General features: G+C 36.1%; 1 protein-coding gene across 1 annotated transcript in view; it reads right to left on the bottom strand.

Annotated features, from left to right (window-relative positions):
• RPGR (retinitis pigmentosa GTPase regulator) overlaps window positions 1-16410 on the bottom strand; it is a gene marked incomplete at its 5' end in the record, with an annotated part of 39257 nt that extends 22847 nt beyond the window's left edge. Inside the window, 5 exons of the mRNA XM_010283252.1 lie at window positions 3575-3724; window positions 5200-5358; window positions 6941-7003; window positions 9529-9621; window positions 16285-16410. Coding sequence (XP_010281554.1) covers window positions 3575-3724; window positions 5200-5358; window positions 6941-7003; window positions 9529-9621; window positions 16285-16410 — 591 coding nt within the window. The remainder of the gene's footprint in view (window positions 1-3574; window positions 3725-5199; window positions 5359-6940; window positions 7004-9528; window positions 9622-16284) is intronic.
• Window positions 16411-17686: the final 1276 nt, after the last annotated feature.

Here is a 17686-nt window from a genome sequence, read left to right as displayed (position 1 = left end):
ACTCTTTCAGCTTTTTCCTTCTCTGTTGTTTTGTTTGAGACATACCTCTAATAGGGGGACCTAATGTCCCAAGGCTGCAAAAAGAACGGAAAGGAAACAGATACTGAGAAAAAGTCCTAAAGAAGACTGGAAAGTATAAACTAAAAACTTCTTTTCAGTGGGACTCTTTGAGGAATGCAAAGTGAGAGGAAAAAGGAGCAAACAATCATCTTTCAAACATGAAGTGAGTAACTAGACCAGCTTCCTAATTTGCATATGGAAATGAGCTAGCCATTGCCTGTGCTTGTGACTGGTCTAAATTTCAGAAGTGTTTTTTATTAAAAATAATTCAGGACACATTCTAGTCTTCTATTCTACAACTACTTCTGTTGTCAGTGGGGCCCACATGTACATGGTAGAATACAAGTGACGTTTAGTAGCTGAATTATCAGCTGCAAAGAAGGCATTCTAGAAAGCAAAAGTAAGAAAGATGACAAATCATCTTTTTGGAACTAATAGATTCAAGAAACTTTGGGGGTGGGAGGAGGGCTGTAGAACTGAAGTACAAATTCAGATGATTGAATGCCGTACAATTACCATAAAACATGTTTTTATCTACTAAAGGTTTGCATCAGGATTCCACTCTACTTTTCATTGACATTGCACTTGGCTTTATAGTAGTTAAACACCTTAAAGACAAAGGCCTACTAAGCAATCTTTTATAAAACCATTTGTTTCAAAGAAATAACAACTTTAGCTTAAAAAACCCAAACAACTGGAATCCATACTTCACCACTTTTTTTCTCAATAGTCTCTTATTAATGAACATCCTGCCCTGGAGAGGGCACTGTGTGACCACACTATGTATTCTAGTAGCCTCATTAACCACCTTTTAGTTTTAATCGAGATACGCCTGTGATCCTAACGGTTTGCTTAGCCAGTATACAGCTTATGCCAAACAGAAATATATTAAGAAAGGGAACCATATGGTGCCATGCTCATCAGTTCAGCGCGGCAACATGTATCAAGTCCAACATCCTGCAACTATGTTTTATTATTAAAGACAGTATATTATTTGGTGCTTTTTTATGTACAAGTCATGTTTAAAAAGTCAAAATGTAGTAAATCTATAGTATTCTAATAACTGGTAAGTTACGGGTGTTGAAAGCTTATGTGTTACACCCATTTCTTCCATAGTAACAGCAACCACAATCTAAAAAAGTTTCTCTGGTATACTTTATTGATGTTGAGAGAATTAATACAAATTATACACTTACCTATTCAGTTCAAATTTTATTTCTGGAAATACAGAACTACTTTCTTTTCCAGATATTTCCTCCAAATTATGTATTAAAAATAACACTAATCACCCTAAACTCTAGTATACAAGATAAAACCATACAATAAAAATACATGGAAAACCCCCTGTGATAGGCAAACTCTTAAACGTACTTCAAGGCATAATTCAATGACTAACTAGCAATGTGGGGGAAAAAAACCCTATCTCTGTAATACGAATATTCCAAATACTCCATAATTATCTAGTTTGCTATGTTCTACCACCCCTCCATCACTGAGGATGTGAACCACTGTTCTGAGCCTGTCTAGCAAGTCCTACAGGCAAGTGTTTTCCATAAGTGAAAAAAGAATCCGAGTAATACTAGTGCCTTGACATTCTTCCTAACCAGGCTGTAAGAAAAATAAGGTAACTATTTGTACTACATTTGTACTCAAACAGACTCAGCTTGCAGAACGTCCAAATTAATACTTTAATGGCTAACTTCATAGCTAAAATAATGTGTGACTATGGTACAATTTGTTTTTAAACACTGTCTGGATATACACTGACGGTGCTGCAACAGAAGATCAATTCAGTAAAAGTACCTGATGTCCAACACTAAATTTCTATGGTAGTTAAAGTATCAGTCAAATAAAACTGTCAGCAAGAGCCCAAATGAAAATAGTAAAAAAATATTTCTCCTTTCACCACAAAAGAGGTCATCCACGTGTCAGTAGTTTCAGCAAGAGAGATTGAAGCCAAATTTGTGCAGGATTTGCAGATACTAAGGCTGAAAATTAAGATTTTCCATCTCACACCCAGGCTTGTTTAAACATAAACAGGTTCAACAACTCCCCATTTTCACAGGCGATAACAGTTCATCTTCTTATTAATATTTTAAGGGGCTCCATTTCTCTTACCCAGCTGCTACCCTAATCATTTGTTCTCATCCCCCTCCATTAAAAATTTCCACTTCCTTAGAGCACCTGGCACATACTGTTCTCTCCTTGCTCTTAGATGCTTGTTCTCAGCCCTTCTTCCAACGAGAGCTTTTGTCAAATCCCACTGCAGTCCTGTCAGAGCTTCAGCTCTTGGCTCTAAGGCAGAAATACACGCTTTCTTACTACATCCTTGAAGTAAGGATCTTTCCCCGCCATTACTTCGAGTTTAGGAAGCTGTAGATTTCCTAACAGGTGCTGAGCTCCTGATCAGTCAGAGGCACTTCATTCATCTACTGTAATAAAGCATCTGTAATACGAGTTGCACACTACCAGCATAACACCTAATTAGTATTTGACCACCATAGGAAGCTCTCATTCTGTTAACAGCATATTCTCAGAGAGCTATACAGATATTGTATGTGGAAAAGTAACATTTATCAAGTAACCTGTGAAAAGTATCTGACTGAAGAGTTCCTGGGTACCCATTAAAAGTTTTACAATCAAAACTATTGATCCTTTGAAATATTTAATTACTCTGAGGGGACTAAACTGTAAAGCTTAATAAAGTAAACCTGTATGGGTGAGGGGAATTAATGGCTGCTTATATATAATACCATCAGTACTGACTGGTAAATTCACCCATATTGACATTATTAAAAAATGAGTGGTATCATCACTTTGGAAACCAACAAAGAGGTGGAAAGAGAGAGGAGGAAAGCAGCAGAGAGGTGAGTTGGAGATCAGACACCGACTCACTGTAGCGTATACTTCTTCTCATATCATATACTGCCTGTTTAACTGACTTCAAAACTTAAAATTTAACACATAACATCAAACTTCGACAACAATCTTGCACTGAGATTTAATTTTTCCTCAAAACATAGTAAGCCTATTCAATAATTATATTTCTAGAGAAGATGAAGATGACTATTTGATCATCACAAAAAATTAATAATCTCAAGAAAAGTTGGATTACTGAAACCATAATACTTGTCATAACCTTCATGTAAATAGTGTGGCAAGATAATGGTTCTTCCCAATATACTTTTGCACAACAATGTGCAAATGCAGAAAACTAACTGCAGTTTTTTCTCACAGTATTGTTAATTCAACAATAATATACAATTACATAGTAGATTACATACAAGTTTCCCAAATAAATCAATTAGGACCACATTTTAGAGAACCTGTCTCTGGCAAAATCTCCCAAAGTGATACAAAACTACATAGATGACTTTCTGCCACATAGCAGTTTTTAAAAACTATGGCGTATCTAGTTTCAAAAGTAATGAATGCCTCTTTAGCTACCTTTACAAAGATAACAAATTGAGAACCACTGACTTGTGTCCACTAACCGCTATTCCCTTTCTCTTACCTGTTATCAAGGCAGAGTGATAATATCCACAGGATACAGAGGAAACAGGTTTTCCAACATCCACTTGACAAGGGACACTGACACAGGCTTCATCAGCCAAGCCAATCTGACCTTCCGAATTGTCACCCCACACAAAAAGCTGCCCATCCTCTAAAATGAAAACACAGAGAGTTAATGGATTTAAAACCAAAATTAACAAAAAGTTAATCTACCCAGTTAAGAGCATTTCGTAAACTCTGCGTATGATGCTACTAAATGTCATGGTCTCAGGGACATAAAATGGTATTTAACACAACGCAACAAAAACTAGCCATCGACTGATGTTAGACCACAAATAGTATGGGAAAAGTACTATGTAAAACATTCCTTCAAAAAGGAATATTGAGCATATGAGACAATTCAATTGCCAGAGGTCAGTATGAAAATATTACGGTGATTTTAAGGCATCTTCTCATTTCTAGTAGCAAGTCACCACTTTCTCATTCTTCCAAACTTACTCTCTGTTCTGACTTTGATACACATCCCACTTATTCTTGCCTTATCTTTCAGTTCTCTTCACAGGTGATTATATTGCCCAGCTTCATTTTGTTTTCCTTAAACTATCACAATAGTTGTTCCAGGTTTATTAAGACCAGTGTCTGTTAACACAAAGACCAATGGCAGCAGTAAAAAACCAAAAAAAGGTAGTGAACAAGAAAAATCTCTAGATTTTTCTAGAAGACATGAGGTCTTATTTCTGCATATTTCTTATTGGTGGGAAATAAGTTGTGAATAAAAAACTGTACCATCTACAGTGATACTGAGATGCCGCTGGGAAGTAAAATAATTCAACGTTGACTTAGAAATCTCAGGAGAATGTTAGCAATTGTCACAAAAAAATAGAAACCAAATGAGCAGGCTAGCATCTCTTTCATACACTCTTACACTCTCTGTCACATTCTGAGATGACAGCCTCAGTAACTTATCCTAAACATGTACAGGAACAGCTGCTTTACAGCAAAACTTGAGAAATTACATTATAGGGTAATAAAGGACCACCCATCCAATGGCTGAAGGTATTATAACTGTGTGGACTTCAAAATGTCGCAATTATATAATTCTGCCATCAGAGAAATAGGTCATAGGCATAAGAATTAGTAATGACTCTCAGAAGAGAAGTCTCTCTCAGAATTAGTAATGACACAGCTGTGTAGCCTGTACCAGTAGACCAAAATAGTTGCAGTAAGATGTGAAATTAGAGAAACTTAAGTTTTCATAGGATTCGTGTTTTATATCTGGCTTCCCTGGAAATAACTGAAGATTTTTCCCATTTTGAGGGTAAAAAGTCTCTCCTTTGTAAGGATTCCTACTAAACTAGCAGAGGTTGAGCTCCCATTGCAGGCTATTGCTCACGGAAAAGGTCTATTTTCACAAAAACTGTAGGAAGTTAATGAGACTGCCACCACTTACCAGATTGTGTTGAAATACACAATTTGCCATCAAAAAATGACTGTGGTTACTAGCGAAAGAAGACAGGGAGGCATAGAAAATACACCCACATATGCAAACAGAATGCTGGAATAAACGTTTCCCCAGAACACCAGGCTGGACACACATAAATAGATTTTATTAGCAGTTGCTCTTACCAGTTACTGCTGCTGAGGTGTATGATCCAGCCGCTAGCTGTTTGATCTTGTGCTGGTTGGTAAAAAAGCTAATTAAATGAAATGTGGTCCTTTCCTCTGTGTCACCTAATCCCAACTGACCTTCACTGTTACCTCCAGCAGCATACACATTTCCTTTCTCTGCATACAGAAAAGCACATGTAATACACAGAATGAAGATATTCTCATTAGTGGTAAAAAGTCAGAGAAACCGGAGCAAGTAATTGAATTTTCAATGGAAGACCACTACAGAAAAGTTCGGGTCTACTGCCCTGAAATTTCCTCAAGTTGACATTAGCAGTTTCTGTTGTAGCTAGCAAGGAGGCTTTCCTGCACACACTTGGATCACAACTTTCTAAAGGCCTTACATGTACTTAGACTGACCGAGTTTCGTACCATTCTGGAGACTGATCTAGAAAGCAAAATATAATTTGAAGTTCTGCAAGAGTTCTGAGAAAATGACTACTCGTAGCCCTGGCAGCCCGAAGAAGCTCCTTCCCCCAAAAATGTGTATTTTAAGACAAAGGAGGAGGAAAACGGTGAATGACATCACAGACAAGAAAACTGAAGTCGTATTAGTATGTAAATTAGAGATGCATAACTTGATAGGTTTGAGTACTGCGAATGAAATACATTTTTGCTTAGATTTTTATTAGAAATATTTTAATCATTTTAATAGTTAAATCACTTTTGATTTAATTAACTAGGTCTTTATTTTTTTTAGAATCTTAAAATGGAATTTAAAGCTGATGACTAGTATCTTCAACTTAAGAGAACTTCAAGATTTGTACTTTCAGTTTTAGTATGTTTCACATCTAAAGTGCTCATCTCTGATGAGAAAGGTAAGGTCCATTAATAACACAAATCCGGACACAAATGTGATAAGCAACTGACATGCAATGTATAAATGGTCCTTGCTATATAAATGCCAACAAATTATCTAGCCAGCGTGTACAATAAAAGTGACTAATATTTACCTGTGAAATCTTGCATACTCATCTGTTATTAAAATGTTCTGTGTTATTCTAATGGTCTTATTTACAGTGCTCAGGGTCTCCACATAAATAAACCTCCTAATAATCACACAATCCTCTTTATAACATTACTACAAGCTAAAGAATTGCAACCACAAAGGCGGCTATTCCATTACATAAATTTTAGAAGCATGACAAGAATTTGCATCAATTCTCTGTATACTGTCTCTGAAAATTTATTTTCTAGTTTAAATTTACAGTTTCTTTATTTATAGCTTAATAAAGCAACTTGTCGTTGAAATAGCAGACTACCTTGTCTAACAAACTGCAACAAAATTTGAAGACTTGAAAACATTCAGTTCTACTATATTTACTCAAATATATAACTTCACACTAATAAAGATAAATTACTTGTCAAAGGTAAATTTGAGTACAGATATATAAAAAATACTAATATACCTTTAAAGGGCTTAAACGAAATATTGATAATTGTTAACTACACCCCAAATGCCAGCAAGAAATTTTTTCATCTGTCTATTGCTAGCAAACACCTATATAACATTATCTTATAAATGCATTGCCTCAGAATAAATCACGCGTTAAAGAAATGGATATCAAAGCCCCAAGTTTTAACAGTCCCATTTTCATTTATTTTTCCTTCTTAACACTCCTGGAGTTCTGAATGTAATTTTGCATGAAAGCAAAGGAAGAAATCTGTCTTTAATATGTATATAACATAGGTTACATACCTGTGTAAACTAAAGTGTGGTTTCTTCCACAAACAGCAAGTTTTGTTTTTTCTGGTTTTAAAGCTATGAATTAAAGCCAAAGGGGGTGAAAAGTTACAAACAAGCTGATAGCTGGTTCAACACAAAATGTTCTATGTTCTAGAGGAAGCTTTGATTTTTTTCATATTTTTACCAACAGAATGATTACAAGATTCGTTGCCCATTTGAACTCAGAACACAACTTCTTAAATCAGGATTCCCTCAAGACAAGAAAACAGAGACCTTAGAAACTTACAGCTCACACTCAGGTTAACTTGATGATGGCTACTTCACCCCAGTGACACATTCCCCAGAACTTACCATTTATGGGATATGCCTCAAAGACTCTATCAAGGACAAAATGCATGCTTCAAGCTGTCTTCAGTTTTCATTAAGAGTACAATTCTTAACTCCCTCTTATGCTTTTCCCACTATTTTAAATCTTTAAAATTATACCGTTCTTTTGTCTTATCATCCCTGTCTTCCTTTGTCATGCACAGCTACCTTTTTTGCCAGACTTTTGCTCTGCACTGCCCTCTTATTGATCCCTAATTCAATTGCTAAGGACAGTCCTATCCAGACTACTGCCTAAAATTTTTGCATATACCATCCCGTGTCAACTTCAGCTCACTTACCACCCACCCAATGCATGTACTTCTCTGCAGTCTGGTCACTGTGAAAGACTGGGAATGTATGCAAGAGGAGTCAAGAGTTATTTTGGTGGGAAGGAGCGTATACAGGGGTGCCTTTTCTCCCATGGCAAATGCACTCCATTTCAGAAACAGAGGGAAAAAATCTCACTGACTTTTACAACCTCTCTCCAGTTATTGATCGTTGCCAACAATTTATCTTCTCTCAGCCATGTCTATGTGCCCTATACAATGCCCTTAAAACAGGACTCTTTTTACATAATAAATCTTTAATTGCTTTTACACTGCACTAGTCCATGGCAAAGCCAACAGCTATCATCCCTTTCACAAACCCCTTTTCAGTTCTTCCAAATCAACTTTCATCAGCTCCATAACATTCAGATTGAAGTTCCTTCTACCTTCTACCAAGTCACCAAATAAATCTATCTACTTAAACATCAACTTCCTCTGGTCTATCACACAGACACAAACATAAATTGTCCAAATTCAGGTTCCTGCCTATCCTGTCTGACACCTACCACTACCAGCAGGCTGGAACCATAACACTTCCAATGTTGGCTTCTTCCTACAATCTTAACTGGCTGCTTTATATCCCAAAACTCTGCCTCCAACTTCAGAGATTATCTTAATCAGCTCTTCAGAAGCCTGCGCTCCCTAACCTTCCCCCCACTTAGGCTATTTCATGAGCCATGCTATATCTACATCGTTGCTGGCAATTTTACATAACCAATTTCATTAGTCAAGTCCCAGAACATATTTTCTCATAAAACATGCTACCATAACCATTTGGCCCCAAGCAGAAACTGAAACATGTCCTTGCAACCCCCATTCCCAAAGCCAAGTGGTGACTGAAAGCTAGTGAGAAAAGCACCAGGACTTCCTCCTGCTGCCTACTGCCAAGAGAAGAAAGATACCCCCCTTGTGACTTTTTTCAATGGTTGCCAGATCTGGTTTGAATTGCTGTCATCTTCTCTTTGTGTTTTATTCTCCATTGCAATTTGACAGTAAAAAAAAACTTGACACCCAATCCATTTAAGCCAAGGTAAGAATCAATCACATGGCTGACAGAAGATGTGAACCCAAAAGCAGCTGCTTTTCTCCCTCTGAAGTGAAATAGAGAGGAGCAGATAAAGGACAGTAGAATAAACTAAATCACGAAAAAAAGAGTTTGAACAAGCAGGATAATTTGTTTTTAACAATAAGCTAACAGATCAATCTGCTGGCAGAAAGGATGAGGATAAACTTTTAATGGCAAAAAGAAATGTGTTAATGGGATAGATCTGACTTGATCCACAGGGGACAGGGAAAAAGTATTGACTTAGTTTTGTTTGACAAAGGAAAACTGGCTAGGAAAGATCAAGAAGATAACAGTGCAATGAAAACATATTTCACAAGACATGAAAGAATATCGGCATTTATTTTACTGCTTCATACAAATATATTAACATTTATGTCCCCTTGGGCACTTCTTGCTAAAAATATAGCAGTACTTGTAGAAAGTTCCCAATAGATTTTTTCATTTATAAAGGTGCTAAGACAAAAGTGATACAAAGGTTACACAATGCTGTTGGAACTCTGATTTCTAACACACAGACAACACTGGAGAGACCAAGCATGTGATTAATGTCTTTGCAGTCACAATGAAGATGTGGTTTGTCAGGAAAGGCAAAGATTACAAAAAATAAGAGCCCTCAAAAAAGACAGTAATCTTCCGATGCAAAAGGACCCAGAATCTGGAACTGATGGAAAATTAGTCAGGGATCCTTTTAAGCTACCTTTACAAGTTTGTTTAGTAATATGCTACACATGATGAGTAGAGAAGGCAGCATCAGTTATTTTGGAGCTGCATCTTATAAAGTATCTTTTCACAAGGGTCTCCTTTCAAAAAGACAAAAAAAAAAAAAGAAAAATTAAACAAACCTTTAACACATGTTGGTTTGCTGACAGTGTTCTTTGATCCTAGTCCTAATTGGCCCCAGTTGTTACTTCCGAACATGTACAGTTTACCATTCCCTGAAAAAAAATGCACAGTCAGAATCCATACAAGTGTTTGAATACCTCATGCAAGACAAGATGGTCATTCACACACTATGCCATTTATTACTTCCTTTTTGATTTAAGGTTTAAGATTAGGCAATTCAATACTTAAGTGTAAACAATCATTAATGTCCTTGTGATTTTTCAGTACAGACGTAGTAACTACATTGTTTAAGTACGAAATTCCCAGCCAGAAGAAGGGACAAAAAAACAGAACAAACACCCACTTCTTTAATTACAGCACAGATAAAGGGCTCTTCAGAGAACAAAATATTGTACCTTTGGACAGACCCTGCGGTTCAGAAACTACAGTACCTATAAGCCTATTTATAAAACAACGGCACACTTAACTGACCACCCACATCTTTCACCCCAAAGATAGGAATGAATAATGCAGCTATATAATTAAACACAAATTTGTATCATTCAGCCTGTTTTATTGTTTAGGGGGGGCTATTTCTTTTACTGCTAAATGTCTTCTCTTAAAATGATTTACAAATTTGCACTTGTACAGAACATAGTTTCTGACAAATTTTCAAATGTGTTCACAAATTGTATTAATTTGTTATTCTGCATGTAAAGAAAGAATGCATAAAACCACCATGCAGTCAGGGAGTTTTGTAAAGCTACGTGCAGACATTACATTACAAAACTTCAACAGAAGCAATCCTAAAATCGTATTTCAGAAACTGGTATGACATGTAACTGAACTTGCAGGTTTGACCATTACAAACAGTGAATTGTAATTCTGAATAACCAGTGTTTTTTTAAGAAGATGGTATATGAACAGATGAAACTTCTGTCATCAGGCATGCAAATTTGACAGCCAAAACTGACTACTGACAATACCTTCAAATGAATTAAGTTAATTTCATTTCTTTTCATTCTTTAAACTATTACCTTTTGTAAAGCTGTGAAGCTCACACCCAAAGATAAAATCCTTGTTCCAAGAGAAATCTTCGCAAAACAATAGAAACTGATTTGACCAAAAAACCCCACTGTTTTACAACTGTTAAAAGGAGTTTGGTCACTTTTGATGAATGTCTGCAGAGCTTTGTGAGTTAGACTCCATCAAAGGATGTCACGTAAATAAACTCTATCACCCTAGCCATCAACAATTATCACAAGTGCAATGCATAACAGCAATTCCACATAGTAATGCCAAAATATTATGTCTGTTTGTACTTCAGTAGTGTAGGTCCTTAGTGAAGGTTCTGAATGTGATTTATGGAGGCTTTAAAATATGATATTGAAATGTTTAAAATATAACAAAAATTCTTACTCTATTAAAAAAAATCCATTTATTTTTAAAAATATAACCACATAGTTAAAACAAACAAACAAACCACCAACAGCTGACAATAAGTAGTATCTAAAGTGCCAATCAAATTGTTGGATTTGACAGTTTTTGGAACATGGGGCTATGTGTCAATATTATGCCTTTCCAAGGAAGTTGGAAGGGAAAGGGGAAGAAAGTCTGAGGTCAAATGTATGCTCACGGTGTTTTACTAATAGCATTTATATCACCATCCCGATTTTGATAATACAATCACATCAAAACGCATGCACAGCTCTATCATTGAAAGCAAAACACACCTTAACAGAAAGAATTTTTATTAGCAAATGGCATCCTATATTGGTATATGCTTCCTTGTGTCCTTGCTTTATACTTTTTAACTGCCTTTATAAGCCAGCAGTACTCCTGTGAGAATATGATGCCAAGCTGCCGTAATTCAATTTAAGCACATTCTCTTTTATCCATTCAAAATTCCAACAGGCCAAGCTTTTCATCCTGTAATCTGCTGTTTCTTATACCAGTCTTTAAATTCTAAGGCATTGCTTTATAAGTCAAGGAGCTTAATAGATGAGAGGAATTTTTTTACTTTCTTTTACAACTGAGTGACAGCCTTTTATAATTTCAGGCTTCCAACACTTAGCAATGTAACAGAAAGTAAGAAAACTGGGAAGCAGGTAATTCAGTGAATGAAAGCTAATAGGCACTACAGATGAACCTAAACAAATGGCTGTAATGAAGCAACATTTAGAGGTCTGTACAGCAAATCAGGTTTTGGAACAAACATGATGCAATGTAAGCCGGCCAGGAAACATGACAATTATGTATGCAAAAGGCCCTATTTTCATAATTGGAGATATCTGAGATAATGTCTGTTTTATCTGAAGATGTAAGAAAAGATATTGAGGACATTTTGAAAAAAAGATTTGAAGACATTTTGAAACAGCCATCATCACTGAGATATCTCCAGCTATCACCACAGATACATTGAAGTGAGAACTAATTCAACAGCAGACAAATAGGCAAGGATCATATTTCAAAACTCTGCAAACTCAGATTGTTCTTGGGTTTTTGCTTCCACTTTGGTGCTGATACAGAGATTGTGGCCCTCTGCCATCTGGAATGGCTGGCAGAAGACAGGTCTGGCAGAGTAAGATTATGACTGTGCAGCAGAAGGGAAACAACGGGATATAAAGAAATGGACTACTCAGATGGTTTTGGAGATTAAAACAGATTTCCAACACCAATCTCTACCTCCATCCTGAGGCAGGACTGGAGTATTTCTCCAAAGTATGTATGCATTGGCTTACCAACAGCAGGTGTTTCACCAACATTAATTCAGGGCCGTTAGGGAAGCCAAAAGATGCTTACATCTTTAGGAATAGAGGTTTTGTGAGAGACTTCAAGACGAGAGTGTCTCCTAACCAGTACATTTCTCATATGAATAGCTGCTATCACAACTGTGATTCCTGGGAACTCTGTCATGTGTTCCCTTGGTTCATGAAGCACTACTAACAGCATTCATTCAGCAGCTGGGAAATACCAGCTGAAATCCTCAACATACTTCATGATAATAGCAGGCAGGCAAGTATTCCTATCCTCTATGTTTAAAGGTATGTTTTACATATTCCCCCCCTTGCTTTCTAAATTATATAATCTAGGGAAATAAAATGGGGAGACAATGTATGGACTTTGAGCATTTATTACAAGACTCTATTGAGAAGTTACATCTGAAGAAAACGTAAAAGGTAGTACTTTGGACACAGTATCATATGCCAGGCACCATGGTTTTTTTTAATTTATTTGTGCTGTTTTGTGAATAAACTATGTTAACGGTTCATTTAAAATTTGTATACAATTCAAATACATCTCACCAAAATGGGAATGACATCAGTTTTTTTAGGCAAGTCACTATATTCTCAAATGCAATATTCTCAACTTTTATTTTGAGAACAGTCATGCTTAGGACACTTAGCATCACACAAACAAAAACGGCACAGTATGTTGCTGGCTTCTACACGTACCAAAGATCAACACAAACATGTACTAGTCCTTCTCATTTTCCCCTTACAGTTGATGCAAAAGATATTGTGCCATGTTCTGATGGCCTGCTGGTAGGCAGAAACAATAGAAGGAGTCTGGTGCCCAAAGACCTGGAGAGATTCCAAGGTCTCTTTGGTGTAAATTGTTGAATGTTTAATGCCTTACAAAACTGAAAATTATGAGCATACTATCTTGTTGTGGTTCCACATGCACTTCTTTTCACTCCTACTTTTACACTTGTTACTTCTTTCTTTTCTTCTACTCTCTTGCATTGGAGACTTCAATTCTTTCCAGAGCTCTGAGTTCGGAAAATGTGTCTTCCATCATCACCATTTTCGCCCTTGTGAACAGGATCAGTTCTTTGATCAAATGTGGGCAAGCTGCCTAGGATACTCTAATCAAGGCAAATAAACAATACGACAGCTGTTAACTTTAAGAGTTTTGTAGAAAAGAAAATTAATAGAAAGGTATTGGGAGAAGATTCTCAAAAATATGCGTAGTATCACTTACTTCACAGCAGCTCCCAACAGGATGAATAAATTGCTTTCCAGAGCCTGCAGTTACAGAAGATGTAAGGAGTGGGCTGTCAGTATTCTTGGGCCAAAAAATATAGAAATGGGGCAAGAAACATTATTAAACATATTACAAGTGATGCTGGAAGATATACTGCTCATGACTGCATTAAAGAACTAATGAAGACAACTGCTTAAACAAATCCTGCTTGAACATTTTAATGAAGATTGTGCTAAAGGTAGAGAGCAAATGAATAAAGAAAAACAAATTTCAATCCCAAACTCCAAAACTGGAGAAGGAAACGTTTCTCTGACTAGCTTAGCAAGCCAACTCAAGTCAGGAAGTAACTATTACTTTCTTTTCCAACATCAGCCGCAGAATGTAAATAACATTTTGGACTCTAACTCCTGACCTAGAAAGCCAAAGAACAGAGTGTTTTATATTTACTTCACACTTTTCTTCCTAAAAGTCATGTGGGAATATTGACGCTGGATTAGATGAAAGATGTATTTGAAAATTTCTAAGTATTTTGTTTGAATGCCAAATATTAGTTCCTCTACATTTTCTTCCTTTGCATTCAGTAAAGATTCAGTGCTAGATGTTGCTGTCTCTCCTGCCCACAACCAGCTTTAAGGAATGTTTTGTATCAGTTTTGGTGATTGTTTTACTTATGATTGTTAAGACATGTTAGTGTAAAATTGATATATTTCTACTAGATTTGAATCTACTTCATATACCCACTGTCCCCTACATACACAGGTCCCACTGCCTCTTCCACGGGGTGGAAAAAAAAGGAAGGGGAAATTTTGTGACCTGTAAATAAAGAATGAAAATAAAATGAAGCATGCATTAACACACACCTGCTTGAGGTATTTTTCCTTCCTCGGTGATGTTTGTCTTTTATCTCTTCCAGGCCAAGTTCAGCTGGATTTCAAGAAGTTCCTGGTTTCCCACAAGGTCTGTACCCTTCTCAGTAAACTCACTATCGGCATGCACTTCTGGAGCTTTTATTCCAGGTGTTACTGCAGTTCAATGTCATTCACCAAGGGCTGTAATTCCACTGTATCATCCAACTCCATCTAACAGCAGAAATGCGAGGCGCATATGGGCATGCACAGGTGTGAAGAACAAATGAGGGACAAAGGTTTTCTGTTTCCCTTCACTTTTTTTGTATGACTCTTGCAGTTTCTCTACCTTTTGCTCGTTGTTGATCAATATTTTACTCTCACTTTTGCCTCTACTTTACAATGTCCCAAAAAACCTTTTGGTACGAAAGAAATTTTGTACTCCTGTTTCTACAGTTCCTTCTCCTCAAAAGCTTTGAGACAATAAAGATCTGATTATCTAGAAGTTTCCCTGGTGATGTATTTGCATACCACAACAGCAAAGGCCAGCTACAGAGACAGTCTTTTTCGAAACACGCAGCATGTATTAAAATTACAGGCAGAAGGGGAGATAGCAGAGAAACGGTGCTGTATACAAACCTATGCAAGTTGACTTCTTCAAAAGCTTTACCTAAATGGCCACTATTACAGTGACATGGGAATTAGGGGATTGTTGCTGATTAGGGTAACACTGCTGGCACAGACACATGCTGGGGGAAATCAAGGAGGCAATTTAAATTGACTAGTCTAAACTGAGAATTATACTAGTGTTATTTCAAACTGGGTGTGGGCATATAAAACAATATATATAAAAAAAAAATTTCATAAGGAAAATTTCACTGTGCTCCAGATTACATTCCGATTAATTTTATGCAACAAGCAATTTAATGGAACTGGTTCAATTCAAGAAAAAAAGTCAAGTTTTGTTCAAAATAAACTATTCATGGATAATTCATCTTCTATGAAGTCAGGCTTGAAAAATTAATTGTATAATTTCACCTCAAGATGTTCTGCAGTCCATGAAATATATACTCTTTTTTTATCATGCCTGGAATAGTTCATTCTAGAAATCCAGCATCTGCAACTTTGTGTGGGGACATAGCAAGAAATCCTCAAGAAATTATTTAATGAGCAATGACCAGCTGGGCATTGATGAAGCATAAATACATTCCAATAAAAAAAGTCCTGAAAATACGCATATAAATTTCATAACAACAAAGTCTTATTATCTATCAGCAGTTGATTTTCAATACAATTGACACATGGGCTCATCAACAAAAGAGTAGTCCCTTCCACGTAAAGTAAGTTGAACAAATTCTTCAATGAGTATTGTTTCCATCATTTCAAAGAACTGAAAATAAACATTAATACTGCTCATTGTATTGTATCTGAGCTTCTTTGAATGCTTTTGCAATTTATTTCTGATTTTAGTGGAATTTTCTGAAGTTTTTTGAGGTGCTCTTTCAACGGTTATTTTCAGTTGACAGTTAACAGTAATTCAAATCTTCATTTCAGAGACACAATTTTATCTGTTGTACTTCTTGACTGTGTTCAACAGATACCATTTACTTCCATGATACAAACCCCTGTATTTAAGATTGCCTACTAAACACTGTCAGACTCACAAGAAACATTCAAGCTGAATAAAGTCATGCTTACTTTAAATCCTGTGTGATACATTCAGTTATTACAGATTCCCTCATGACAGTTCTTGGGCATGCCTTGTGAAAACCTTCAGTGACCTCATACTAACTTCAAAGGCATCTGATAGTTCCCACAGAACAGTCCTCTCTTCTCTCCACAACCTCACTTGATATATTACCTCAGGATTCAAATAAGAACAATAACTTTCCAGGCTGTCCAAATATATAACCTTTTATAATATACTCAATTTCCAATACTCACCTGTAACAATAGCGGTATGTTCATCTCCACATGATATAAGTACAGGCTTGTCATTTTTGAACCAGAACTTGCTAGGAATATCTTCTGCAAATTTGCTTTTTCCAAATGTGAAAACAGCACCTGATTCTAACACACAAAAAGATAACGTCAATTTTAGTGAAAACAGCTTTTGCCTCATAAATTTTGAAATAGTAATTTCCTATTAATTAAATTGCACATTTTAGTTTCCTGTCTTTTTCTTTCTATAAAAAATGGCTAAAGCATTTTCTTCTATTCTGTTTAACCAAGACTACTTAATTTTTAGGCTCACATTTTAGTCCTTCCGATTCTTCTTAGCCTCCACGAATTTCCTAATAGAATAGATATCATTGCTGGTATACTGTGTTCTGAGGATACAATAATTTATTTTGAAGTACACTAATGTACTTTATCACTACCCTCTAAGAAAAACTACTATATGTGTAAAGGAAAGAATAAAGAACTCTGAATGGACTGCCCCCAGAAAATAAAATAAAAAGCTCATCCTGAAAGCACGTTGAGACAAAGAATTCTCACTTACGTTTATACTTGAATTCAAACAGGTTTTCCAAATCGAATTAGAGAGGGAGAGAGCAAGAGACACACACACACTGTAAAGAGGTGACAGGCTCCAAACTGACCACTCTTCCTCACCCATCTGAAAGGATACACGTGCTCTAAAAAAGGCCCTCTAAAAATCAAAGATCTCAGCCTTCAAAACGTGCGTTGGCACAACTGTCTTTGATCATAAGACCATGATCTAAAAAACTCAAACAAAAACACCCCCCCAAAAGTCCCAACAGTTCTTCTGCTCTTGCAATCTGTTTTGTTTTCTCAATTCTTCCCACTTTCAAAAGTGTCGGCAATGTTGTTTTAAAACATAGAATGTTAACTATTCATTCACCTTTTGCTTAAGCATGTGGCTTGACACAGGAAGTATTAATGCTACAGGAAAATAAATGAACTTACAAGTTAATTAACTTGCCAAAAGCCATACAGACAAATGTGGCAAAGCACAATTAGACCTCCTATTTCAAAAAGTCAAATCTTCTGCTTTAAGCATAGAATCATTTTTTGTAAAAGAAAACAAAGAAAAAAAAATCAAACTTTTTCCTTACAGATTTTTTGTTAACACGTAAGCTATGATAACACAAACACACACAGTAACACTAGACTGCATCTGTAAAATTATGTATAATTTGATAGTAACATTGAAATATCCTTGTGTATTTACTTTCAATAAAAACAATCAATAGTCTGCAACCAGCTCCAAAACCCAAAGTGCTCTCTTAAAACTGTAAATTTGACATTAATTTTGAAATTATTCTTTAATACAAGTTTCCCATATTTGCAAATGGCATGTTATTTGACGCATCAGGTTGAG

This window comes from Phaethon lepturus, unplaced genomic scaffold, assembly GCF_000687285.1.
Source record: "Phaethon lepturus isolate BGI_N335 unplaced genomic scaffold, ASM68728v1 scaffold11983, whole genome shotgun sequence".
NCBI classification, from domain to species: domain Eukaryota; kingdom Metazoa; phylum Chordata; class Aves; order Phaethontiformes; family Phaethontidae; genus Phaethon; species Phaethon lepturus.
Note: the sequence above shows the minus strand (reverse complement) of the source record. Positions and strands in the feature narration are given on the sequence as shown.